The sequence below is a fragment of the Peromyscus californicus genome, unplaced genomic scaffold (genome assembly GCF_007827085.1).
Source record: "Peromyscus californicus insignis strain IS unplaced genomic scaffold, ASM782708v3 Scaffold_9__1_contigs__length_137607984, whole genome shotgun sequence".
In the NCBI taxonomy this organism is placed as follows: Eukaryota; Metazoa; Chordata; class Mammalia; order Rodentia; family Cricetidae; genus Peromyscus; species Peromyscus californicus.
This window is the reverse complement of record NW_026294617.1, coordinates 69,410,281-69,437,149: the sequence shown is the minus strand read 5'-3', so window position 1 is coordinate 69,437,149 and position 26,869 is coordinate 69,410,281. Positions and strand designations below refer to the sequence as shown.

Genomic DNA, 26,869 nt, shown 5'->3' with positions numbered 1-26,869 from the left:
TGACGGTTTTTCCTGGCAAAGCATTTATTGAAAGTAACATTCAGAGTTAAGCCATCTTCTGGAAGGCACGCAGCTACACTGGCCCATGCAAGAGAGCCAGCAATTTATAAGATTCCAATACAATACGGATTGCCAAGTCACCTGCTTTACAGTCTCTTAAATATTTTAGAAAGTTAAAACAATGTATTAATTGATATTTAAAATGTCAAACCCTCCTGACAACATATGGAACAGCTAAGAACTTGACATAACGAAGCCCGTCTCAATGATCCGTTGACAGCGTAGTCTTCAAAAACAGAAATAAGATTGTGAACTACATGACGCAGCCCGGGTCCAGGGTCCTCATGGGCGATTGTTATACTAGGAGTCAAACCACCCTTTCCGTAGGAAAGGGCATATTTCAAGACGGCAATCGCCGTGTGGGCATTTATTTTGATTTATGAACTATATCAGAAATCCTTTAGCCAAACCACCCTGAAATGCCACAGCTGATTCCTCACCTGCAGTTTTCTCTTCCTCCAGTAGATGGCAGTAGCACACCACCTTTCATCACAAAGGTTCCGCCAAGAAGTGAGGTTAAATTGCGGGGAAGGCTCACACACCTCGGGTCAGGTTTCTCCAAGGCCAGGTTAGTGGGATGTAAGAAGCGGCCAGGAGAATAAAGAAGAGGGCGTTCTAAGGGGTGTAAGGTTAAATCGGTGCTGGCTGTAGAAGATAGAAAGATGAACAGCGGATGTGGGCTCCAGGGAAGGGATCAGTGAAGTCCTAAGTATCAAAAGCACGTCCAGGAGACATGAAAATCTAGAACGCGCTGGTTTCTTCTTGACAGTGGTAAGGAAAAATAAGGCCTTAGCTTGTGACTGAAAAGAGCATGTTAGCAGAAGGGACAGACTCATTTAACAAGCAACTAAAGAAGGTCTCACAGTTCTTCCTCTGAATTAAATGTTCAGATCTATCCAACAGCAAAGGCTAGTTGCTGAGTGGTTAACACTGGTGAATAATCCAAATAACAAGCAAGGGCTATTACAGTAGGGTCTGTCTTGAGAACAGGCCGCTTTCTCTAACAGGCTCTGGGCCCCAGCTCCCCTCCGTGTGCAGAGGCCAGCCACCAAAGTCCAATACAGCAGAACAGACTTTAAACGGCCCAGAGTAAAGGCTGTTCTTACAGGTGCCTATTAAAGCACTCTGAATAACCTGAAAGGACACTTGTGCATTTATCATCACTGGCCTTTGTGAATACACACTAAAGTTCTCCCATTGTTTTATTCCTATTTTTCAAGTTTTTAAAAAGAGTTTAGCCGGGCGGTGGTGGTGCACGCCTTTAATCCCAGCACTCGGGAGGCAGAGGCAGGCGGATCTCTGTGAGTTCGAGGCCAACCTGGTCTACAGAGCGAGATCCAGGAAAGGCGCAAAGCTACACAGAGAAACCCTGTCTCGAAAACCCCAAAAAAAAAAAAAAAAAAAAAAAAGAGTTTATGTGCATAAGTGTTTTACTTGTATATATGTCTGTGCACCATGTGCGTGCTTGGTGCCCTCAGAGGCCAGAAGAGGGCATCAGATCCCCTGGAACCGGGCAGCACGAGTGTGCTGGGAACTGAACAAGGGGCCTCGGCAAAAGGCAGCAGACGCTTTCAGGCTCTGAGCCATTTCTCCAGCCCTGAAGTGTAGCCACCCACCTCTGCCTCTTCAGCGTCCTCCTGGCCTGCACCAATTCCTACGTAAATACGCAGACCCAGTGGTTAAAATATAGCCCGACAGAAACCACTGGAAATAGAAATGCCATTTGCCTTTCTGTTTTCTTTCTGGAGACCCTCTCACTCTGTGGCCCAGGCTGGTTTTGAACTCTTGCCTCCAGCTCCTGGGTAGCTAGCTGGATTACATGGGGCCCTCTGTTCTCAGGGGCCCCTCTCTAAGGAACAGAGCAGCTTTTTACAAGTACGTTCTTTTAAAGGAGAAACAGCGGACAGCTCTACAGATGTTTACTTCAAGGCATCCTGAGGGTTTACCAAAAGACAATCTTTCTAGAAAAAAATTTCTGGGAGACTCGATCAGCTCACAGGAATGAAGATGACAGGGAGATACTTTATCAGGGGGAAAGGAAGGAGGCCCAAGTGTGTGGAGCTCAGAGGACAAGCCTCAGGGCTCCAGAGCAACTGGGCCAGGCTCCCGTGTGAGCGGTTAGGACACCCGCTGGGTCTAATTGTTTTTAGAACCTAGGGTTCTCTCTGCCACCCGCCCAGCTGTGAGCTCCCTGGCTTCCGTCAGCTTGTGTCACAGCCGAAGAAGAAAATAGCAGCTTTAACCCACTCCCTCACTGGCCTTCCCCCTAACCGACGATATTTTTGCTTTGGACAGCCCCCCTCTCCCCTACTGTGAAGACTGGACTATATATAAACCTGTCTCCCCCCAGCTTCCAAACACGTAAGGGAGGGTGAACACCTGGGCGTGCGGCAGAGCCCAGGAGACACTGCCGCGCCAGGCCGGCATTCATCAGAGTCGCTGGGTGGTGGACCCCAAATCCTTCCACACACAGCAACACTTTATAATGCTCTTACCATTCATTAAAGACGACAGCTCGATTTCCTTTGAAGACTAAGGAAAGCTAAGCAAAAAATAAGTCTCTGTGGCTAGAATGATGAGCTAAAAATAGGTTTAACACAGTGAACAATACACACATACAAGATAATAAATGATAATAAACATCTGCTGAATGGAATTGGAACTCTAGCTACTGAACATTTAAAATGAACACCCCTGCACTACAAGCAATCGCCAGTAATGTGAGAACAGCCTTTGTGAAGATCACGGTGCTCCATTGAGAAAATCCCTTCAACTTTTTAAAACAAAAAGAGAATCACACAACCTTTTGGCTAACATTTTCACTGAACCAGGAGCAAAAGTCTTCCTATGTTTCAGTCACGACAGCCAAGTGACGGGTGTTTTCCTAAGAAGTCTGACCAGGTTAATACTTCTTGTGCATCTGAAAGAAGCTACAAAGGTTCACTTTCCACCGAGGGTGGTCAGTGCATTGCCTTGGGAACAGTCCTGAGACCCATTTTACAAACCTGAGCAAGAAACGTCCATCCAGTTCTGGTCCGGCCCATTCCCCACAGCGCCGGCTCATGGCATGCCACTCCGATGGGATTTTCCACAATAGAGAAATCACAAGGATAAAAATACAATGATGGAGTGTCTTAGAGAGCAGCAGAGATGACTTCAGTCCTTTCAAAATGTTTCTGTAGGCACAAATTGGTTTGTTCTGCACATATGGGGAAATCTTCCCACCAGTGACTTGGTTCCTACAACTGGATCCCAATTTTCTTGTAAAAAATTTACTAAAAATACAGAGCAAATCTAATTTTAGAAAGAAAACTTAAAGATGATTCTGTGCAACTAAAATCCACAAAGAGAAAACAAAAGATGTCTGAATTATGTAATCATCCAATAACAAAATGGTTGTTGAGCTCTGTACAGTTTTTTTTTTTAAACCGGAAACCAAATCTTTGGAGTACACTTAATAATAACCAGAATTTCACAAAGGATGTCATTACTCGATTATATTGGTAACACTTTAATCTGGGATCTTCCATCTAATTATTGCTTGTATTACTGATTTGCTGGAAGCGGATATCCAGAGAGACCGAGAAAGCAAATACTTTTCTTAGGAAGGCCAACCAGCCAAATAATCCTCTGCACAGTCCTTAAGTTGTGAATGTGTGTGAAGGCCACAGCTGCATCAGAACATGGAGAAAGACAGCTTTCCTGCCCATTGTTCCGTTTCCCACTGTCCATTCACCTTCCCACGAGGGGCTCACTGCAGGATCTTCCAGTCCACGTGGCCACCAGCAAAGGCCGAGGGGTTTTCAGATGCTCAGGGGCCAGGCACTCCAGAGAACAGCACTGAGGGACAAGTCAGTGCTCCTGAACTTTAGATCTACCCCAGACAGACCTCCTGCTTCGATGGGCGAAGGCAACAGGCAAGCGATACTTTCTTAGAGTGTAGCTACTTGGCAGGAAGAGAAAGAACAGGTCAGACCACGTGTCCTGGATTTAGGACCAAAGACTGCTTGACTTCTAGACGCCCGACTCCCGGTCTGCAGCAGCAGAGTCCTGTCCACGTGTTGCTGGTGGGTGCCAACGCCCTCGAAGGTGCCTGGGCTCTGGCTGGCTAAAGTTTAGTGAAGCTTGTGCACAGGGTGGAGTAGGGTCATGTGCTCTGCCCCTTTGAAGGGCAACTTTGCGCTGGAATAATAGTGTACCACTTCAGGGATGCTGTCAAACACGGCGCTCGTCTGATCCAGTGTGTATCTGTTGTCTTTTGTCTGAGCGACTATGATGTGGACACACCCTTGACTAGTCCTGGAGGGGAAAAACAAGAAGACATGAATGAGTGAGCCGAGTGTCCATCCCCACTGGAAACCGTCCCAGCCAGACTCACAAGAGGTGGATGGGCCCTCTTCCTGTCCTGCAACCGCTCTCCATACACAGAAAGGCATTCAGCAAGCTGATGGAGTGTCTGGAAGTTTCTAAATGCCTGGCACCCTCAACTTGTTTATCATTACTACACACCAGTGGTCGGGACTGGAGGGGAACAGTCAAATAAATCCCTTCTACTGCCCAAACAGTAGGACTAGTGAATGAGCCTGAGCCTGCAGCCGCCACTGTACCGTTCATACTGAACCCCTCTCCACTGCTAAAGACATGTGAGGTTTCTTCTCCTTTATTTCCCCCAAAGGAACACATTAATAATAATAACAACAATAACTGCCCATTTGGCCCCTGCCCTCACGAGGAAAGACCAGTCCTGGCTGCACATAATGACAGCTGGTACCAAAGGCTCAAGGATTTAATCCCCAAACACTGCTTTCAGGAGCACAGTGGCTGTTCCTGGTATTGTCTACGCGGCCTGCCCCATTTTCTGAGCCGTATTGCGCTCGTGCCCCTCCCCCACCCTTCCCTTCCAGTCTGATTGTTTCAGCTGCAGGGGCTCAGCTTCCTCAGGAAGGAAGTGCTGCTGGGGCTCTTGACAATGATCCTCCAATATAGTGCCACCAAATTCACCGAGCAATGAGAATTTCCATGAGACACATTCTGGCAAGCCCACCAGGCCAAAGTGAGTTTTCTGCGTACAATTAGTCAGAGGGAGCAACAGGCAACTCCGCATCTCCTTCTGCACCAGAAGAGGCTGGTATCAAGTGCAGCTGGCATTCTGACAATCAGGGATTCGATATTCATTAAGGTCCCTCATACTGGGGAATAAACCAAAACCAACCGGCTCTGGGCATGTTGGCACAAGCCTGAGATTCTTTCACTGGGGAAACAGAGGCAGGAGACCACTAAATTCTAGACAAACCCACACAGTGAGACCCGTCTCCAAAGAAAAAAGGAGTGCCAGGCAAGGTGGCACATAACATTTAATCCCAGTACTCAGGAGGCAGAGGCAGGAGGATCTCAGTGAGTTTGAGGCCAGCCTGGTCTACAAATCAAGTTCCAAGACAGCCCGGGCTACACAGAGAAACCCTGTCTCAAAAAAAGAAAAGAAGGCCGGGCGGTGGTGGCGCACGCCTTTAATCCCAGCACTCGGGAGGCAGAGCCAGGCGGATCTCTGTGAGTTCGAGGCCAGCCTGGGCTACCAAGTGAGTTCCAGGAAAGGCACAAAGCTACACAGAGAAACCCTGTCTCGAAAAACCAAAAAAAAAAAAAAAAAAGAAAAGAAAAGAAAGAATTGGTGTGTGTGTGTGTGTGTGTGTGTGTGTGTGTGTGTGTGTGTGTGTGTTTGCCAGAGATATGGTTAACAGCACTTACTGCTCTTGCAGAGGACCTGAGTTCAGTTCCCAGCACCCACATGGAGGCTCACAACTATCTGTAACTCCAGTTCCTGGGAATCTGATGCCCTCTTCTGGCCTCCATGGGTACCAGGCATGCACATGGGGCACAGATATACATGAAGGCAAATACTCGTTAACATAAAAGTTTTTAAAATTAAAAAACAAAAAACCACAGAAGAGATTGAACTGCACTGTCTTTTTAATTTTTATTGACTTATTGACTTATTTTTCTGCTGTTGGACAAACTTTGGGCTTGTGTGTGCTGGCAAGTACTCTACCACTGCATTGCACCCCAACCCCAGACACTATTCTTTTTTTTTTAATTATTATTATTTATTTTATATGTTAATCGTGTTTTGCCTATATACATGTCTGTGCACCATGTGCATGCCTAGTACCTACAGAGGCCAGAGAGGGCACTGGACTCCTGGGAACTGGAGTTACAGACAGTTGTGAACTGCCATGTGGGTGCTGGGAATTGAACCTGGGCCCTGTGGAAGAGCAGCCAATGTTCTTAACTACTGAGCAATTTCTCCAGCCTTGGCACTTTTTTTTAAAATTTGTTTTTGTTTTCTTGTTTTTCGAGACAGGGTTTCTCCGTGTATCCCTGGCTGTCCTGGAACTCACTCTGTAGACCAGGCTGGCCTTGAACTCACAGAGACCCACCTGCCTCTGCTACCTGAATGCTGGAATTAAAGGCCTGGGCCACCATGCCCAGCTTCACTTTTTTTTTTTTTTTAAATCAGGAATTATTTCTCTTCTAAGAGGCCTTAGATCTGATGACATAAGGTAGAAACCGATAATGTTCAATGATGAAAACAGGAGCGTCACGACTGTAACAGACGCTGGGGTTTTACCCAGCGTCAGTTCTGATCAGCGTCTCACCATCTGCTGTCCAAGTAAACGCCTTTCGTGTTCTGGTGATACGCACCCTGTGACCACCTTCAAATGATACCTGTTTTGACTGCCACCTACCCCAGGGAGGAAAGACTGTACAGCACACCCTTGCCTTCAGACAAGGATGCTCGCGGGGTGAGGACACTTACTTCAGTGCGATGGAGTACCTGCTGTTGCCTGACTCACTGTTTCGGACCAGGTAACCAGCCTCTTTGCAGGGCTGGAGTCGGCTCTCGGCCTCAGCTCGGGTAATGGTGCCATGATACCAACTGAACAGAGGCAGAGAAGAAACAGTGTCACAGTGCAAACCCAGACTGAGCTTACACCCCACTGCAAGCACCACTGAAAACCCCCCCACGAGGCACGGTTTGTACGGAGCTTCTGAAGATGCTCAGCAGCCTCGGCGGACCCTGTTTCACATGTAGAACAGACACGATGCAGATTCCAGTGGTCCCCATCACAAAGCCTTTCAGTCATACACAGCCAAGTCAAGGAGGGTGGTGTCGCTTGAAACATTTCCCTCTAGGCCTGGAGGGATGGCTCAGTGGGTAAGAGCACTTGCTACTCTTGCAGAGGACCCAAGTTCAGTTCCTAACATTCACACGGTGGCTCATAACCATCCACAACTCCAGTTCCGGGGTACTCAATGCCCCTTTCTAGCCTCTTCGGGTATCAGGATGTACATGGTTCACACACACACACACACACACACACACACACACACACACACACACACACGCAGGCAATAAAATAAAGCAAGCTTCCCCTCTGTATGAAGGAGGCTTAAGCAGCCTTCTCGGGGTACAGGCCCTTCTAACCTGAACAAACGCACCATGCTTGGAAGTTCCACCACGCAAGAATTCATACATGAAAGGGATGGCCCCAAATGGGCCAGGGGGCCCCACATGAGGCTGTGACAGAGTCACGGAGGGAGACTCACGGCTGCTTCTCCAGGGCCAGGCCCGGGTCCACCTTCTCCCTGTCACTGTGGTCTGACAGGGTTGGCTTCAAGGTCTTCTGCCAGTGGTGTGCCGCTCTGCCAGTCTCCTCTTTGCTGGGAGGTCGATCGGATCCCTCAAACTGGACTGGAAGGAAGATGTCACTCAGTACCAGAGACCACAGAGGCTAGCCATGTGACCTCAGAGGGGAAAACCTCATGCCTACGTTTGCCCAGGGAAGAAACATTCCTTCCTTAAACGTAAGCTCCACTGTGCAGCAGCGTCCCTAGACAGGCATGCCCCTGCTGTCATGGGCATCTGACTACAATGCTACTGTCCCTATGGGACCACTTTCCTTGAGGTGACTCATCAGTTTAAAACAGTTTGGGAACACAAAGAGGAGACTCACGTGCAGCATGGACTTTTATCCTAAAAATGCTTTAAAAGGTTTTTTTTTTTTTAAAGATTAAACAAATTTCAAGTGTGACCCTAGAGCATTCTGCCCTGAATGGGACATCTGTTTCTCACCCTATCCTCAAGGTCCAGGGACCTGCGCAGAAGAGAGGCAGGAACATCATCAGAGCCACATGTGGTAGATGATTTCAACGAAACAGCATTTGGCAGACACACATGAACTCAGAGGCCATGACAGCTCACACAAACCTGCACAAGCCCAAGCCCGACAGAATCCCAGCCAGAAGGAGAGGACGCGGGCACAGAGTCCCACCCCTAGCCAAGAAACTATTCACAAATGACAGCTGCTAGGACAGGGAAACCAGTTTTCTTCCACCACACCCCAGAACGGACACCACGTCAGCTCAGGAGCAGTTAGGCAACACCAACAGGACTCCACGGTTCTCAGTGGCTTTCCCCCCTTTCTTTCCTTTTCAGAGAGAAGTCGTGTGGGCGAAGGGGGTAAGATCAGAGAGGAGCTGGAGGATAGCAAAGCATATGATAAAAATACACTGTATGAAAGTCTCAGAGAATAATTGTTTTTCAAAGGACTTAAACATACAGTTAGTGAAATGTAGTGAGTCTACCTCTTTCTATAGAATCAGTGGCAACTTTCACTACGAAATAATAAAGCAAAAAAGACAAAACACTCAGAACAAAGCCATGACATGAGACCTTAGAGCTGCGGAGACACCCAGGACCCCGCAGAGGCACTTCGTATTGGCTTTGCTTTTTTTTTTTTTTTTTTCAGACAAGCTCTCATACAGCCTAGGATGGCCTAGAACTTGCCACGCTCCTGCTTCTGTGTAGGAAGTGCTGGGATTACAGGCATGCACCACCAAGTAGTATGCTGGTTCCACTTCAAATTTGATTTACTGTTAAGGGGAAAAGATACCTTGAAAATTCTAAATCAAAGGCCAAACAAATTCTGTGAAAGCCAAATGGAAAAATTATGTATGAGGAGCAGCAGTTACAGATGGTTGTGAGCCTCCATGTGGGTGCTGGGAACTGAACCCAGGTCCTCTGCAAGAGCAGTCAGTGCTCTTAACCACTGAGTCATCTCTCCAGCCCACACTCCCACCCCTTTCTCCTTGTTTTGCTTTAGGACAGCTTATCAACTTTCCCTTAAATTACTTAGAAACCCTCACACAAGCAAAGCGTGGCGGTATCCCAGCTACCTGAGAGGCTGAGCCCAGGAGTTTGAGATCAGCCTGGGCTAACTAAATAGGAGATGCTTTCCCTGGCCTCTGCAGCAAAAGATCCACATTTGAAGACATGACTCTACCTTCAATCTAGGTTTTACTTTGGAATATCTTTCTAGAGGAATCAATCTGTAGCTGGAATTGTGGCATATGCCTCTAACACCCTCACTAAGGAAACTGAGGCACGCAGAAAATAAGTGACAAGAAAACCCATCCAGTTTTCTCTCTAGTTTTTGGCCATTAACCTGTCTCACCCAGACCTGCTATTTCCCAGTGAGCAGCTCACAGGCTTGAAGAGGCCACAACCTAGAGAAGCTGTTTCCAATTGGATAGCTTCGGTGATGGGAAACCAACGCAAAGTGATCAAGGGGGCTTTTCAAACAGCCCCTGAAGGCATCTCCACAGCTACATGCAGAAAGAGAAGGAAACAAGTAGTTTTTTTTTTTTTTTTTTTTGGCTTTTCGAGACAGGGTTTCTCTGTGCAGCTTTGCGCCTTTCCTGGGACTCACTTGGTAGCCCAGGCTGGCCTCGAACTCACAGAGATCTGCCTGGCTCTGCCTCCCGAGTGCTGGGATTAAAGGCATGCGCCACCACCGCCCGGCCTGAAACAAGTAGTTTTAAGGGCACGATTTTGGCCTGGTTGTCGTTCTGATCACACAGAGTACTGGAGAGCTCAGACTAGCCTTGAACTCCTGATTTTCCTGCCTTCCAAGTCCTGGCAATACAGGCATAATCCGGGCCTCATCCGTAGCTAGATTCTTATTTCTCTACCTCAAAAGCCCTCTTAGAAAAGAGACTTGTGGGATGGCAAGACGGCTCAGGGGTGAAGGTGCCTGCAACCAAACCTCACAGCCTGGGTTCGATTCCTGGGGCCTACATGACGGAAGGAGAGACCAACTCCCTCAGGCTGTCTTCTGGTCTACCATGCTACACTCATTCCCACTTATAAACAAACAAATAATCAAACGAACAGATGTAATAAAAATGAGAGACTTGCCAGTCAGGAAACAAAGAAAATGACGCAGCCTTTAAAGTCATTATGAAACGTCCATCTCTCTCAGTACCCTCTGCAATGGGTCATCAGAGCTGATGCTCCTCTGGAACCGGGCATGGGAGACCAGCCGCTCCCCTCCTCCTCCTCCCCTCCCTTAGCCTCTAGTATCCAGAACTCTGCCCTGGATTTCTGAGGACTTTTTCAGAGTGTCCACCTGAGTGAACTCATGCTAGGTGATGGGTACGTATGTTCACCACCTGCGCTTGGCCATTATTCAACATACACATGTGCTGAGGGGCACACTGTGGGTGAGCCTGGACCATTGTGTGAGTCAGCTCTGAGAAGTCGGAAGTGTTGGGACGAGAGGGCCCTGAGTGGCAGGTGCTGCACCCTCACCTGACAGGGCCCGTGCGATCTGCTCCCTCTTCCATTCCCAGGGCTGCTCATACTCAGCGGCAGGTCGATCATCCTCCTCTGGCAGTCTGCCGTCTGCTGGCCGGGCCTTCACCTCTGCCACCCGTTGGCCACCCTCCGAGGGCTCGTAGGGGGTGTCATAGAGTTGTGGTGGCTTCCCCAACAGGTCCTTGGAGCTGCGTCTCTTGGCTGTGGCCTCCACCTTCATGCTCTCCCCTGGCTCACACGGGCCGTCGAGCAGCTGGAGAGCCTTCACCAGGGGGTCTTTGGAACCACGACGTCTGATTTCTGAAAATCAGGCATACAGGTCACACAGAGCACCTCAATGGACATGGACAGGTGTCATAAGGCCTGTGGGTAACCCCATTACCTTCGGCTAAGGCAGTAGAATGCTCTAAAACTGTTCTGGGCTGGGCTGGCAACTCTCCGGCCACGCTGCAGAAGCCAGAGGAAGGCACCAGAGCTTTCCCGGCTACTGCACAACATGCACATGAACTGAACTATCACACCATCCCCAGACAGTCTGCACAGCTGCCGAGAGTCAATTCTAGAGACAGGTTTAAGAAGAACGCCTCGGCACAGCCCAGTGGGCCCAGCCTAAGAGGAGGGTTGATGCCTGCAGGCAGCAGTCTCCAGGTTCCCTGTCAGGGTGGTGGAGAGGGGGCCTCTGCAGAGCAGTTTCACTTCCTGCCCTAGTGTCTGCTCTGAGTAAAGTTTTCCTTCAGTTCTTACACTTCTTGCTAGGAAGCCCAGATGAAAGTATTTGAAGGAAAACCAGCTGTTTGTGGTATTGAAAGCATTGCTCACAACACACCAGGAAAGCTATTCGCCTTAGTCAGGTTTATGTTTATTTTGAGACAGGGGTTCTCTGTGTAGCCCAGGCTGTCCTGAAACTCACTCTGTAGACCAGGCTGGCCTGAAACTCACTTTGTCAACCAGGCTGGCCTTGAACTCAGAGACCCACCTGCCTCTGCCTCCTGAGTGCTGGGATTAAAGGCGTGCGCCACCATGCCTGGCTTCCATCCTGGTTCTTAAGATACAGACACTTTCAGGGTAGTGGAAGGCAGACACATTCACAAAGCATACCGAAGGATAAATCCAAGTAAAAGGTGTTACGATAGAAAACAAACTAACCTCTCCATAACACCTGCCCCGGCAGCGGGCGCTGTTCTCAGTGCGGTACCGCTCACAGCCAGTCTGTGAGGTACACAGGACGGTGTCCCCATGTTAAAGAGAACCGAAGCACAAAGAACTTGAGGAAATGACCCAGACCAGTACGTGGCAGGGCCCGGGGTGGGAAGCAGGAAGCGGGGCGCTAGAAGCCTTCCTCTTTGACACACACTTGGATGGACTCCAAGTGGAAGAAAAATGGAAGATGAGCTGACTCTGATGGAGAAGGTCACTTCCAGCGGAGGAAGCTTCATGAATGAAGATAGGGAGCTGGGAAACATGAGGGGTGCCTGCCATCCCGGGGGACCGAGAGGAAAGCTTCAAAGGCAGAAGTCCAGAGAAAAGGAGGCGATTTGGGAGAAGATCTCAGCTGGAGAAGGGGAAAGCCCAGAGACATAAATGTTGGGTGTTTGTTAGTTTTGTTGCCATCTTTTAAAAAAAGATTTACTTACGTATGTATACAAGTGCCTCGTCTGCATGAAAGCCTGCACACCAGAAGAGGGCATTGAATCGTGAGTCGCCATGTGGGTGCTGGGAATTGAACTCAGGACCTCTGGAAGAGCAGCCAACTGCTCTTATCCGCTGACTCATCCCTCCAGCTCTGTTATCTTTCTTTTTTTTTTAAAAAAATAAAAGTTTCAAGATTTATTTATTTTTAATTATGTGTGTGTTTCTGCAGAAACCAGAGGATGGTGCCAGATCCCCTGGAGCTCCAGTTACAGACAGTTCTGAGCCAATGAACTTGGGTTCTGGGAACCCAACTCTGGTCTTCTGCCAGAGCAGTAAGTGTTCTTAGTCACTGAGCCGTCTCTCCAGCCCTGTCTTTGCTGCTTTTTAAGACAGGGTGCCGTGTAGGCCAGGCCATCCTGGAGATTGTGACGTAGAGAAGGATGGTCTTGAACTCCAGGACTTTCCTGCCTCAGCCTCCCCAGAGCTAGGGTTACACTTGTTTGCAACTCATCCGGAAGCGAGGTTTCTTTCAAAAGGAAGAATAAGAAGTTTGGATTGTGCTGTGTACAGTGCAAATCCATTTAAAGCTTTTTTTCCCCGAGACAGGATTTCTTTGTGTAACAGCTCTGGCTCTCCTGGAACTCACTCTGTAGCCCAGGCTGGCCTCGAACTCACAGAGATCCGCCTGCCTCTGCCTCCCAAGTGCTGGGATTAAAGGCCTGTGCCACCATGCCTGGCCATTTAAAAATCTTAAAAACAGCCAGGCGGTGGTGGCGCACGCCTTTAATCCCAGCACTCGGGAGGCAGAGCCAGGCAGATCTCTGTGAGTTCGAGGCCAGCCTGGACTACCAAGTGAGTTCCAGGAAAGGCGCAAAGCTACACAGAGAAACCCTGTCTTGAAAAACAAAAACAAAAACAAAAAAAATCTTAAAAACAGGCAATTATAGCTGTGAGTCACTTTACGGTAACTCTAACAGCAGTGTATCGGATGAAGTGATAAATATCTGGCCTGAACTGATGCGCAGTAGTGTACAGTGAAACCCTGATATAAACCAGCCAATTAACAGTTAAACAGCTAGTCACTGTAGGGCAGGGTCAGTAGTGTCTGGAGATTGACCAGTCTGGGCCTAGGGGTCTTAGCAGGTCGCCCTAACCAAATGGAATCTCTGAAGATTCCTACATATTACACTTAGGTCTATCAGCATCTGTGGTCTTTTAGTCCATTGGAATCTAATTTGGCATCTCCTCTTGGAAAAGCCTCTCCTGCCCAGCTGGTCCTCTGCTGTCCTTCAGAGCTCACCAGCTGCCATGGTGTCCTGGCCCATTCTTGCCTTGTGTGTTTACTATGGTGTGCTTAGTTTTCGACATACGTGTTTCCAACTGGGTAGAGACGGCCAGGGCAGGGACCACCACACCTCACTTACGTCGGCAGGACACACACTGTGTCATGATGGGATGCGATGGGATGTCCAGGCACAGGACAATGTGGATCTGCAAGAGTGTGCAAGGAGATTTGTGCCACGGATAGCTGTTACTACTGTGAGAATAAAAGCAACTGCTGGAGAAGAGGACAGCCATTGGAAAGGATGGAGAGCCCAGGGCGGGCTCTGGACAAGGGGTTCTGAGTAAGCGTGGCTGACGGAGCAAGGAAGGGTTAGAAGGATGGCGAGGCAGGCAGCAAAAGGACCAAATGAGCCTGCAGGACTTCCTACAGAGGAGGACAAATGGACAAAACGATGTTCCCTGGACAGTCACTGACCCAGTAAGAGCTCTAGTCAAAGAAAGGACGACAGATGGAAAAAGCTATTCAAGGAAGGCCACTAATTAAAAAGGGCAAACTTTAGCCAGGCAGTGGTGGTGCACGCCTTTAGTCTCAGCACTCAGGAGGCAGAGGTAGGCGGATCTCTGTGTCCCAGGCCACACAAAGAGTTCTAGACTAGTGAGGGATATATGTGTGTGTGTGCATGTATATATATATATATAGTGTATGTATGTGTGTATGTATGTATGTATGTGTGTGGTATGTGTGATGACTTTATTTCTAGAGTGAGGTTCTGGATCTGTGGAATTCAGGACCCTGTCAGCAACCACCCCTGTGCCTCCAATCCCATGCAAGTCTACGCTCACTGGAATTACCTGGGCAAACTGTAATCCACATTTATTTAGCTGGTCCTCACCTTCACGGGACCTGACTTCACTGGCGGATGGAGCCTGCGAGCCAGATGGTACACACCACTAGGAATTCTAATGAGCAGTTAAACTTGAGGACATCTCTCACCCGCTTCCTCCGACTCCCTGGGGCTAATCTCTCCTGGCCTCATCTCCACACAGAAGGACACATCACAAGATGATGCTGTGAACACAGCTGGCAGAGCTGACCCCTGCTCACCTCACACCGGGTCAGGGGCCCAGCTGTCTGAGGCCAGAGCTGTGTCTTTGTCTTAGGATCTTGACTTTCAACCCCATGGCTTTTTCTTCCTTGCCTATTCTAGAGGTAGCTATGAAAAACAAGAAACAAAAACATACTCTGTTCTTGGCTCAGTTGAGATAAGGCTGGCATTTCAAAAAATAAAAGATCTTTTCTCAAGAACTAAGCAAAAGGAAACAGAACACACAAAGGAACCCAGGGGATGGATTTAGAATTTTTAGGTTTCTAATTAAAACTTATTTATGCTCAGTTCAGACAGTGTTTCCTAAGATCATGACTTCAGGGCTGGAGAGATATCTCAGTGGGTAAGAGCACTTGCTACGCTCACAGAAGACCCAGGTTCAGTTCCCAGTGCCCATATGGTGGCTCACAATCATTTGCAGCTCCAGTTCCTGACACCTTCTTCTGGACTCTTTCAGGTACGCACATGGTGCACATACATGCAGGCAAGCACTCATGCACATAGAATAAAAATAAACAGAGAAAAAAAAAGACTCTGGCTTCAACTCTGCCCCAAGTGAGCTGTATGAACCCAAGGAGCAAGACTGAGTCCATCCTTAAGTAGAGGTCCCGAGTCCAGCCTTAGGTAGAGGTCCTGAATTCTCCCTTAGGTAGAGGTCCCGAGTCCAGCCTTAGGTGGAGGTCCTTAGTCCACCCTGTGGTATTGTATTCCCCAAAATATTGTGTACCCTAATAAATTTATCTGGGGTCAGAGAACAGACAGCCACTAGATACAGAGGCTAGAAAATGGTGACACTCATGCCTTTAATCCTAGCATTCCAGAGACAGAAATCCCTCTGGATCTCTGTGAGTTCAAGGCCACATTGGAAACAGCCAGGCATGGTGACACACGCCTTTAATCCCAGAAAGCGAAGAGCCTTTAATCCCAGGGAGTGGTGGTAGAAAGCAGAAAGGTATATAAGGTGTGAAGACCAGAAACTAGAAGCTTTTGGCCTGGTTAAGCATTTGGCTGGTTAAGCTTTTAGCTGGTTAAGCTTTCAGGCTTTTTTTTTTTTTTTTGGTTTTTCGAGACAGGGTTTCTCTGTGTAGCTTTGCGCCTTTCCTGGAACTCGCTTTGGAGACCAGGCTGGCCTCGAACTCACAGAGATCCGCCTGGCTCTGCCTCCCGAGTGCTGGGATTAAAGGCGTGCGCCACCACCGCCCGGCTCAGCTTTCAGGCTTTTAGCAACAGTTCAGCTGAGACCCATTTGGATATGAGGACACAGAGGCTTCCAGTCTGAGGAAACAAGACCAGCTGAGAAGTTGGCCAGGTGAGGTTAGCTGTGGCTTGTTCTGTCTCTCTGACCATCCAGCATTTCACCCCAATAGCTGGCCCCGGGTTTGATTTTATTAATAAGACTCTCTAAGATTCATGCTACACCATCCTTAGGTAGAGGTCATGAGTCCATCCTTAGGTGGAGGTCATGAGTCCATCCTTAGGTAGAGGTCATGAGTTCATCCTTAGGTAGAGGTCATGAGTCCATCCTTAGGTGGAGGTCATGAGTCCATCCTTAGGTAGAGGTCATGAGTTCATCCTTAGGTGGAGGTCATGAGTCCATCCTTAGGTGGAGGTCATGAGTCCATCCTTAGGTGGAGGTCATGAGTCCATCCTTAGGTAGAGGTCCTGAGTCCATCCTTAGGTAGAGGTCTTGAGTCCATCCTTAGGTAGAGGTCTTGAGTCCATCCTTAGGTAGAGGTCCTGAGTCCATCCTTAGGTAGAGGTCCTGAGTCTGTCCTTAGGTAGAGGTCTTGAGTCCATCCTTAGGTAGAGGTCTTGAGTCCATCCTTAGGTAGAGGTCCTGAGTCCATCCTTAGGTAGAGGTCCTGAGTCTGTCCTTAGGTAGAGGTCCTGAGTCCATCCTTAGGTAGAGGTCATGAGTCCATCCTTAGGTGGAGGTCCTGAGTCCATCCTTATGTAGAGGTCCTGAGTCCATCCTTAGGTAGAGGTCCTGAATCCATCCTTAGGTAGGGGTCCTGAGTCCATCCTTAGGTAGAGGTCTTGAGTCCATCCTGAGGGTAAAAGTTTTGCTCACAAGGAAATTTCAATAGACTTGCATTCCAATGAGATACAGTGATTGGCATCTTGAGTTATTCCATCTGTGTGCAGTATGTCTTTGTAGTGGCGTTTTCCTGTTCCCTCCATTTGAAATGAACTAGTAGCCAACTGGAAAGCACACAGCTGAAAATCCTCGTTCCTTGTATGGCCCAGGAATGGAGATGTTGGTAAAATATCTTTTGAAACAATGTTTAATTAGGCGGAAAAGAGCCTAGACACCTCCCCCTTCCAGGGCATTAACCTTCCAGTCCATTCCAACACCTGGCTGTCCCCAACCTGAGGCACCATAGAAACAGAAACAATCACAGGGCTGTAAGCCGACCCTTCCTGAAGGGAGAATAGCCCCTGACGTGCAGGGCTGGCTCCAAGAGGAAATGAGCCTGAGAAGGAGGAAATGGCAAGAGGAAGCTACACCCTGGCTGCCGATAGAGGCCATTTACTGTGGCAGACAACGGGGTGCTGTGGTTGGGCAGCAGATAAACACTCGTTTGCAGCCTCTCTGAGACTCAGGGCTGCCCCACGCCAGTGAAAACTGCTACTGATATGTACAAAGCCGAACCGGGACTGGAAAATTCCCCTTTCCAGTCCGTAGTTCTCGCACACATAATTAAGTCATTCACATCCAACACACAGCAGAAGGCCATGTCTTTCTTAATTAACTATCAACAACTTGCAGGGTCTCACTCTGTGGCCCAGGCTGACTTCTAACTTGCAGTGATCCTCCTGCCTCAGCTTCCCAGAGACTGGGATTACAGGAGTGTACTACTACACCTGGCAACAAATTTAACTGCTATAATATTAATCCTATATTATATAGGATTCTCTTTAAAAATAGGGTTCTCTCCCTCTCAACAGTCAAGCTGACTACATTTGCTCACCATGTACATCACAGGTACGTCATGCTCATAATCTCACTGAAGCCTGGGAGCATCCTGATGGGTGTTGTTAGGCCTCTGCCCTGCAGGCCACTGAGTGGGCAGTCCATGCTTCTCTACCATCCATACCTTACTTTGTATGTATCTTTATGAAAAAGAGTTTCTGTAATTTTTTTCATTAAAAAAATTTAGATTTATTTACTTTTATTTTATGTGTATGAATGTTTTGCCTGCACATATGTCTGTGCACCATGAGTGTGCAGTGCCTGTAGAAGCCAGAAGAGGGCGTCAGATCCTCTGGAATGAGTTACAGACAGTTGTGAGTGCCATGTGGGTGCTGGGAATGAAACCCAGGTCCTCTAGGGAAGGAAGCAAGTGAGTGTTCTAAATCACTGAGCCATCTTTCCAACCACACATATAAAATTTTAGTTATAATTCCAAATAACATATCTTTCCCCCTAATCCTTTTCATGTTTCCAAAATCACTAAACACGAAGCCTCGTGAAGCTCTGTTTTCTCTTGGAGTCAGGAACGGGGCTGTTGTACAACTGACTTACCACGGTTTTCTACCAGTGCTCAAGTTTCTAATCTGAAGTTAGCATTTCCTATCAGCTAACTCAGGATACTTCAACAAAGGCAGATCTAATTCAGACACCCTGAAATTTACCTAGGAGAGACAGATTAAAGACTCAGCTGGGGTGCAGTCTAATGGCAGAACACTTCTGGGCAGGTGTGAAGCCCTAGGCTCAATCTCCAGCACTAAGGAAAAAACAAGCATTCATGTGGATTTTTCTCTACAATAGTTTTTAACATGCTGGGGTTGTCCTTCAGACCTGACTATTTAAACAAGCCAATAAAACCACTTATAGGCAAAACAAAAATTTAAAAACAGTCTTTGTCCGGGTGGTGGTGGTGCATGCCTTTAATCCCAGCACTTGGAGGCAGAGCCAGGAGGATCTCTGTGAGTTCGAGGCCAGCCTGGTTTCACAGAGCAAGATCCAGGACAGGCACCAAAACCATATGGAGAAACCCTGTCTCAAAAAAACCAAAAATAAATAAATAAATAAAATAAAAATTAAAAACAAAAAATAAAAACAGTCTTTGACAGGAATTCACCAGTCAAAGCCACAGGCTGCCGGCTGCCCTGGTAACTCCCTTTTCAGCTGAGTGATTTGGACAACTTAGTTCACTCTTCTGGACCTAGGTTTCCTCGATTGTTTAGTACTCCCTGCCTTTACACTGGTGTTGGAGCATTTGGTGAGGTTATTTGGCAAGCTTGGCACCTCAAAGCTCTTGCCGAGCAGCATCCTAATGCCTCCTGTGGAAGAATCCTCTTGCTAACTGACAGCTGCCTGAGGAGCTCCTAAAGACCCGCCTAGTGCGCAACTCTCAGTTTTGTGGCTCCACTGCTGAATTACACAGAACACCGGTATCAGCTGCTCAGGGAAACTGCTCCTGTCATTTAGCAGAAAAGTGACAGGTTTACGCTAATCACACTTCCTGTACCCAGTCCTGTTTTTTTTTTTTTTTTTTTTTTTTTAATTAACAATCCTAAACCTCAAGGAGAATTTATTTGTAAATTCTTAAGTTCTGCAAGTTAAAAGTTTTCAGGGGGAAGTCAGGCAGTGGTGGCACACGCTTTTAATCCCAGTACCAGAAGGCAGAGACAGGAGGATCTCTGTGAGTTGGAGGGCCAGACTGGTCTGCGTAATGAGTTCCAGAACAGCCAGAGCTATATGGTGAAACCTCGTCTTTGTGATGCATGCATAGAGTATACATGGTATGTATTTTAAAAGAAGAAACATTAAGTTAAACTGACCCAAAGATTGTTTTGTTATCAGAAAAGCATTGCATTCTTAAATTACTAATTTCATAAATAAGGTAATTTTAAACTTTGTTTATCTTTCATTTGAAACAAGGTCTTACTGTCTGGACCAGAACTCCAAATGTAATACAGGGTGGTCTTTAACACCGATCATCTTGCTTCTGCCTGCTGAGTGCTGGAATTACAGGCTTGCACCATCACACCTTGTTAAAAGTTAGTAATTTACATTATTAGTAAATTTGAACTAACTTACCATTGAATAAATTCACTTTATATTTATCTATACTATTTAAAACAAAGCAAAGAACTTGATAAATACTCAAATATTAAACACTAATTTTTTTTTTTTTAATTGAGACAGGGTTTCTCTGTGTAGCCCTGGCTGTCCTGGAACTCAATCTGTAGACCAGGCTGGCCTCAGACTTACAGAGATCCATCTGCCTTTGCCTCTGCCTCCTGAGTGCTGGGATTAAAGGCATGCCCCACCACTGCTCAACCCTAAATATTCTTGTATTTATCTTTTTTTTTTTTGAGACAGGGTTTCATTATATGTCCCTGATTGTCTCAGAACTTTCTTTGTAGACCAGGCTGGCCTTGAGCTCACAGAGATCAGCTTGGCTCTGCCTCTCAAGTGCCAGGATTAAAGGTGTGTGCTACCATGCACAGCTTATTATATTTATCTCATACTGGATATTTTAAACTTCTTTGGTAGGTGGGTAGGGGAATAAGGACTCAGTATGTAGCCAAGGCTAGCCCTGAATTCAGTATCCTCCTGTCTCAGGCCCTCAAGTCTTGGAGTACATGCTACTAGCTCAAGCTCAATTTTGACTTTGGTATATCACGTGACTTTGAGCAGAGAGATGGTCTAGCTTTGGGTCAAGTCTGCAATGCCTTTAAATATGTCTCTCAGAGACGCGGCACTGGTGAGAGAGTACTCATTTTGGATTGGCAGATCTCAACTCAAATTCTTCATCTATTCTGAAAAAGTCTTGTGAAGTCGGGTGAGAGACTGTAATCTCAGCACTTGGGGGGCTGAGGAAGGCAGAGAGCCGTGAGCTCAAGGACAGCATCACTACAGAGCAAGACCCTTTCTCAGAACACACAAATGAACAAAGCCCAGTGAGAACCAAAACAGCATCCAGAGTGCCTCATGCCTGTGAGGCTGATGCAGAAGGCCAGCCTGGCTGGCTTAGGGAACAGACCTTGCTGAGTGTGGTGGCCAATGCCTTAATGCCAACAGAGGCAGGTGGGATCTCTGAGTTCCAGGCCAGCCTGGTTTATACAGCAAGTTCCAGGACAGCCAGGACCACACAGAGAAACCCTGTCTTGAAAAACAAACAAACAAAAAAGTTTAAAAACTATAGTGAGTAGACCTTGTCTCTTTAAAAGAAAAAAAAAAGTACACACTTAAAAAAAAAAGTATGTATGTGTCTCGATTACTTGGCAGGTAATGGTGCATGCTCTCAGTTGACTGGGGTTCAATTCCCAGAGCCTACATGGTAGAAGGAGGGGACTGATTCCTACCGGTTGCCCTCTGATTTCCACACATGAACTGTGGCAAGCGCCTGACCCATCCACCAAATAAATAAAGTCTTGTGTCCTCTAAGCTAGTAGCAACAGGGGAATGGTTAGCCCCTTTAGAGAGCTTTTGTGGTGATTAAACAAAGAAAGTGGAACTGGGGATGCAATTCAGTTGCAAAACACGGGTTTACTAAGCTCAAAGTTCTGGGTTCAATCCCCGGCATGGGACTAGAAGGGGAGCAATTAGAGAGGCAGCTGTACTCCTGGGCTCTCCTGACTGGTGCACTTCTCACCCCTTCACAGAAGCTGCTTTCCTTTTCTACTTTTTTTTTGGGGGGGGGGGTAGGTTAGTGTTTTTGAGACAAGGTTTTTCTGTGTAGCCGTGGCTGTCCTGGAACTTCTGCCCTTTGAAAGCTGGGATTAAAGGTGTGTGTGAGTCGCCACCACTGCTCTGATGAAGCTACATTTTGCAGCCAGTGGAGGTTACCACAGAGAACCACAACTGGTCAAAACACAGAGAAAAGTGACCTTGGATACCCATCCCCCAAGGGGGCATCTGTAACAACTGCTACAGCCGAGGCTAAGGTTGTGGAAGAAGGGGGGGGGACACACTGTAAGAGCCGGGGGACCAGGAGGATGGCTGTAACAATGTCCTCTGGACCTGGCAGAGGTGCTACAGTCGTGAATTCTCAGCAGCTGTGGCTGCGGGCTCAAGACCACACTAGCAAACACATCAGCATGGGTCGGGAAGGGCTCACAATCATCCCCAACCCCACAAGCTGAGAGTCTTCAGGAAATCCATGGCTGTTAAAAGAGGAAGAGACAGTTCCGTCAGGGACAAGCCCGGGGTGCCCATACCCCTGGGGCAGCCCTACACCCATGTGCGTGTGGCAAACACTGATCAGATGCAGTAGGCTCTATGTATATTATATTCATACAGTGATGCGTATATGTCATCTATTATATATGCTATAGAAGAAGATGCCATGTATTTGAGGGGGGGTGTGGGGACACAGGAGGATTTGGAGGGGAAGGGTGGGTGTGACCATAACTCATTGTACTTATGTATCAAATTCTAAAAATAAATGAAAAGGAAAAGAATAAAAAGGAAATAGAACACTTTTCCTTGGTTATATGTAAAAGTCAATCCTTTCCCTTATTCCTTTTAAACCGCTGATATTTCGTAAAAGTGACTAATTTCGTTTTCACTTCCTTTCATTCACAGATTTCATTAGGGGCCGCAGTCCAGTGACCTGCAGGGTCACAGCCTGGCCAGGGCACACCCTCCCCACGGTGGTACCTTATCTCTGTGAGCAGGGAAGCAGGAAACAGAGCCGAGCTTTCCTGTCGCTGGCTCGTTCTTGCCTGTCTTGGCTTTCCAGGGTGTGACAGCTACCTCTCCGCTGGCCTCTGCAGGGATGGCTCGCCCATCCCGAACTGGATAGCTCTTCGGTGTGTCTCAACACAGTAAAGTCTTCCACGTGTGAACAGGATACTCGAGTCGGCACTCAGGACCCACAGATTCCATTACCGGTGTTTACTTTAAAATTCCCCAAGTAAATCTGAACAACTAGATTGATGTTTTGCCTCAGGACTGCTCACACCAACTTACGAGAACCGAGTGAAAGGGGAAGGGTCTGACCCCAAGACTCATGAGAGGGTTTGTTCAGCCCACAGACTGGAACGGCTGACAATGACTGTTAACCAATTGTTCCCTAGTAATTAATTGTTTTGTTTCAATGTTGAAGGACTTAAGGTAAATCTTCTACCACAATGCAAAAAAATATATTACATCTGCAAATGCTTACAAACCCCTTAAGCGTATATTTGTACTGACTTAGGACTCCCATTATGGATGCCAATGCCTTTGAATGTGGCCAAGATATGTGTATTAGCAATCTTAAAAACTAAAGACCGTGAAGCCAGTGAGACACTCAGCGGATAAAGGCGCCAACCAACACCAAGCCCGATGTGACAATGGATGAGATAACTGTCTCCCACAGGTTAGTGCACAAGTGCGCCCGAATAGAATGCAATAAAAGTTTTTAGAAGGTGAGGGCCACATACTGAGCAGACTCTGAAACGCCATCTTGCACAGGAAAAACTTAAAAACAAAACCCTTCAAATTCTTAGAACTCTGAAGGACACTCAGAAAGACATTCAGAACATTTCCCTTTAAGATTTGAATCTAATTTCTGTTTCTTCCAGTCAACAGGATCTTCTTAAATTGCTCTCTTCCTCAAATATCTATCATCTATCTATGTGTCTATATATGTATGTATGTATCCTCTATCTATGTATCTATGTATCTATGTATCTATCTATCTATCTATATCTTTCTAGGGTTTTTTTTTTTTTTTTGAGACAAGGTCTCTACATAACCCCGATTGTCCTGGTATTGACTATGTAGACCAGGCTGGCCTTGAACTCACAGAAATCCTCTTGCCTCTGCCTCTTAAGTGCTGGGATTAAAGGCATGTGTCACCACGCCCACCCCTGATTACAATTCTCTAACTCTCAAATTGAGAATGCTATTTCTGTCCTCATCACGCAGAACCCAGCCACAAACCTGTTATCATCTGCTGGGCGTCGTAGGGTTCCATGTAGCCGTCATTTTCTCCCACTCTCTCTGCGTCTCTTTGACCTTTCGTCCGTTTGGCATCATACGGGTCAGCATAGTCTTCTAAAATGATAACCTGTCCAATGAGAAAGGACAGCTGCTAAGGAGTTCCCAGATACGAAAATCCCAACAGCATTACCGAAACCTCCTACAGGAACAAGGAGTCAGAAATCTCTCATGAGTTCTGGCAGCTTTTGTACTTGATCATATATCTCTGTCAGACAAACTTTTTTTTTTGTACTTGATTTGTGACAGTTCACCTAAACTCTTGCTTGTGGGTTAGAGGGTGGCAGGGTGGGCAGTGGGAAGTGCAGGGTATCTGTAGCCTCAGTGCACAAAAAGAATTGTTCTACCACATCCTGACAGCTCAGAGTCTGCTGTCAGCTAAGTGATATAGTCCCCGTGAATCAGTCACCTCACAGCACTGAGTTGGGTCAAAATGAATCTAAGACCTGCTTCCTGGCCTCAAGGAATTTTTTTTTTTTTTCGAGACAGGGTTTCTCTGTGTAGTTTGGTGCCTGTCCTGGATCTTGCTCTGTAGACCAGGCTGGCCTCCAACTCCCAGAGATCTGCCTGGCTCTGCCTCCTAAGTGCTGGGATTAATGGCGTGTGCCACCACCGCCCTGCATGCCTCAAGGGATTTTTAAGAGCTCCAAAGAGACAGGCTTCCCAGGCTAGCACTGAACAGTACTGCAGACGTTCTGGGTTCCATAATTCACAGGGAGAGTGATTCAGCAGCTACAAACCAGACAGAATTTCGATGGTGTTTGTGTCCAAGAGCATCTATCATACCAAACCCACAGGGCGCATGGAGAAGCTCTGTGTGCACAGCAGTTCTGTTCGGTAGCGGCTGAGTGACACCACAGGGTGAGACCCCTTCTCAGGAGGAAGCCAGAGCCCCGCCCGCTCCACAGTCTCTAGCAGAACATCCTCTAGAAAGCTCATGAGGTACTACAGGAGCACGAGGAAAGAATTCAGACAGTTAAAGAAGTGAAGAGAATGGAACAGACTGGAAGAATCTGCCACCTTGGAGAAGACAGCCTAAGAAACGTCAACCACCCAGAAGTGACACCCACCACAGGGGACGGTGATTGCCACTCACCCCACCCCGTTCTTGACACCTGCTCCACATGCTGTAACTCGGATACAGCAGGGAAGACAGGATGTGACACTCAGTCCTTGGCTCTAAGCTGCTGTGAGGGTCTCCACCAACAGTGAGGTACACCCCCCAGTTATATACAAGACGCGTCCACATCCATCTTCCAATGGCTCTGCTCAGTGCCTGGCACCGGACAGGCACACTAAACATTGCTGTGAACTCTTGAATGGAGCAGTGAACAGGCACCCAATATATGCCACCTTACGCATGCCACAAATCCCTGGCAGGCTAGGTAGGCAGCTTGTTGAAAGCCAAGAGGAAATTAAAGCCCCTCACCAGGAAGGGGTTGCTTGGGCTGAAGCCTAAAGTCTGGGCGGGAGCTCTTCTCTCTCCCCATTTCTCACAGGACAGAAAGCCCAGCTCTGCCCTGTAAGGATGGAGAGTAAGCTCACAGGTCCACTCCTCCCCTTCCTTACCTTTCCCACACTGGACAGCACCCAGAAGCCCTTTGGTGACTAAGATGCAGGAAACACCTTCTCTCCTGATCTGCAATTTCCTTAAGGGCATTTCCCGCTGCCCCCTTAGTGCCCATGGCCCTTACTCTATAGCACAGCAAATATCCACAGAATGAATGGAAGGCCCGTCATCTTGGAGATGCTGGAACTCTGAGAGGTTGGGGAGATGGGCAATCTACACTTCACAGTTTACACGCTCCTGTTGCTCTGTATGCTCAAGAGGTGTAAGCCATACAGAAGTCTAGCTTTGGTAGACCCCTTGACGACAAACTTGAAAACAAGAACCAGGGTATACCACACCCATAAAAGGGCCAATTTCTTTCCCTTCCCATCAACTGCTCTTCTAAACCACGAACAAAAACCAAATACATCAAACTTTGCAGCCACGGTCTCGAAGCCTGGGCGAGAATCTTTCCAAGAGAAAGTCAGTCTAATGATTTTTAAATGGTCACTTGGGAGTCAGAATGGACTCGGGGGGACCTTAGAAAACATCTTCAACTTATCTCACACATAAAAAAATATTGGGGTTCATCAGGCTCCCATGAGCCTCCCCCCTCCCGCCCCGCACTGAGACAGGTGGGTAGAGACGCTGTATTCTTACCGTGTCTTGTTTCGTTATCTTGGCCTTGTCCAGCTCGGGGCCCAGGGAGGAAGGTGAAGAGGACGCAGAGGAAGAGGAGCTGCTGGAGCTGCTGGAGCTGCCGCCACCCGGGTAGCCACCCTTGCCGTTCTTCTCCTGCGTGTCCACCTTGATGAGCCTGCTGATGTAGGTGCTGCAGCCCGCGCTCTTGGCCACCGCACCCCGGTGGGGCTCCTCCTCAGTGGCGGCAGCGGGGGCGGTGGCGGTGACCCGGGAGTTCTTCCGACCCTTGCCGGCCGCGGCCTGGATCAGACCCTGCAGGCTGTCCCGTGACAGTCGGCTGTCTTTGGGGGGTCCGCCGCCGGCCCTGCTGCCCCCCAGCTCGGCCGCCGAGTTCTTCCGGCCCTTGCCCGGGGTGGCCGCCGAGCCGCCCGTCTCCGAGTTCTTGCGCGGCTTGCCGCCGGCGCCCCCGGGCCGGGCGCGCTCCGACGCCGTCTTCAGGGTCAGCGGGAACTCCTTGAACCACTTGGCCGCCATCAGGGGGCCCGGGAGCGTCGGGGCCGCGGAAGAGACGAGCGAGGAGACCCAGCCGAGACACCGAGTGGCGCCAGGAGCCGGGGGCCGCCGCATTCCCCGGGGCTGGGCGCTGGAGGCAGAGGCGCGCGCCGGGCAGGGTGGGACCCTGGCCCGAAGCTGGACGGGCGGGCGCGGGCTCTTGCGGCGCCGTGTCCTCTGCGCTCCACCGCCAGCGGCCGCCGGGCGCCGGGGCTTCCCCTGCTTTTCCTCCAGAGGTGGGCGAGGCCGAGCCCACGGAAGCCCCCGGCAGGCAGCCCTGCCCACCCTCGCAGGGACGACAGCGGCTGCAGTGCCCGGGCGCCCGCCTCACGGGGGACGCACAGGACGGACGCACGGACGGACGGACGCACCCCTCCCTCGGGGGCGTCGGGGGACCCCCCGCGTGCACGCCGGCCTCGCCCCGCGACCCCCTGTCTGCAGACGGGACG

The 26,869-nt window shown here is 48.5% G+C and overlaps 1 protein-coding gene across 2 annotated transcripts; it reads right to left on the bottom strand.

The window, feature by feature from the left end:
- She (Src homology 2 domain containing E) lies at positions 1–26,869 on the bottom strand. Of its 2 annotated transcripts, XM_052731259.1 has the most exons (6): positions 25,887–26,844; positions 23,621–23,747; positions 10,709–11,014; positions 7,666–7,810; positions 6,875–6,994; positions 1–4,359 (listed from the first exon to the last, which is right to left on the bottom strand). In XM_052731259.1, exons 1-6 carry the CDS (start codon positions 26,493–26,495, stop codon positions 4,176–4,178), a joined length of 1,491 nt encoding a protein of 496 aa, XP_052587219.1. In that variant the 5' UTR covers positions 26,496–26,844; the 3' UTR covers positions 1–4,175. The 2 variants fall into 2 exon arrangements, with proteins under 2 accessions (XP_052587219.1, XP_052587220.1); XM_052731260.1 differs by lacking the exons at positions 1–4,359; positions 7,666–7,810 and having other exon boundaries at positions 6,876–6,994; positions 25,887–26,869.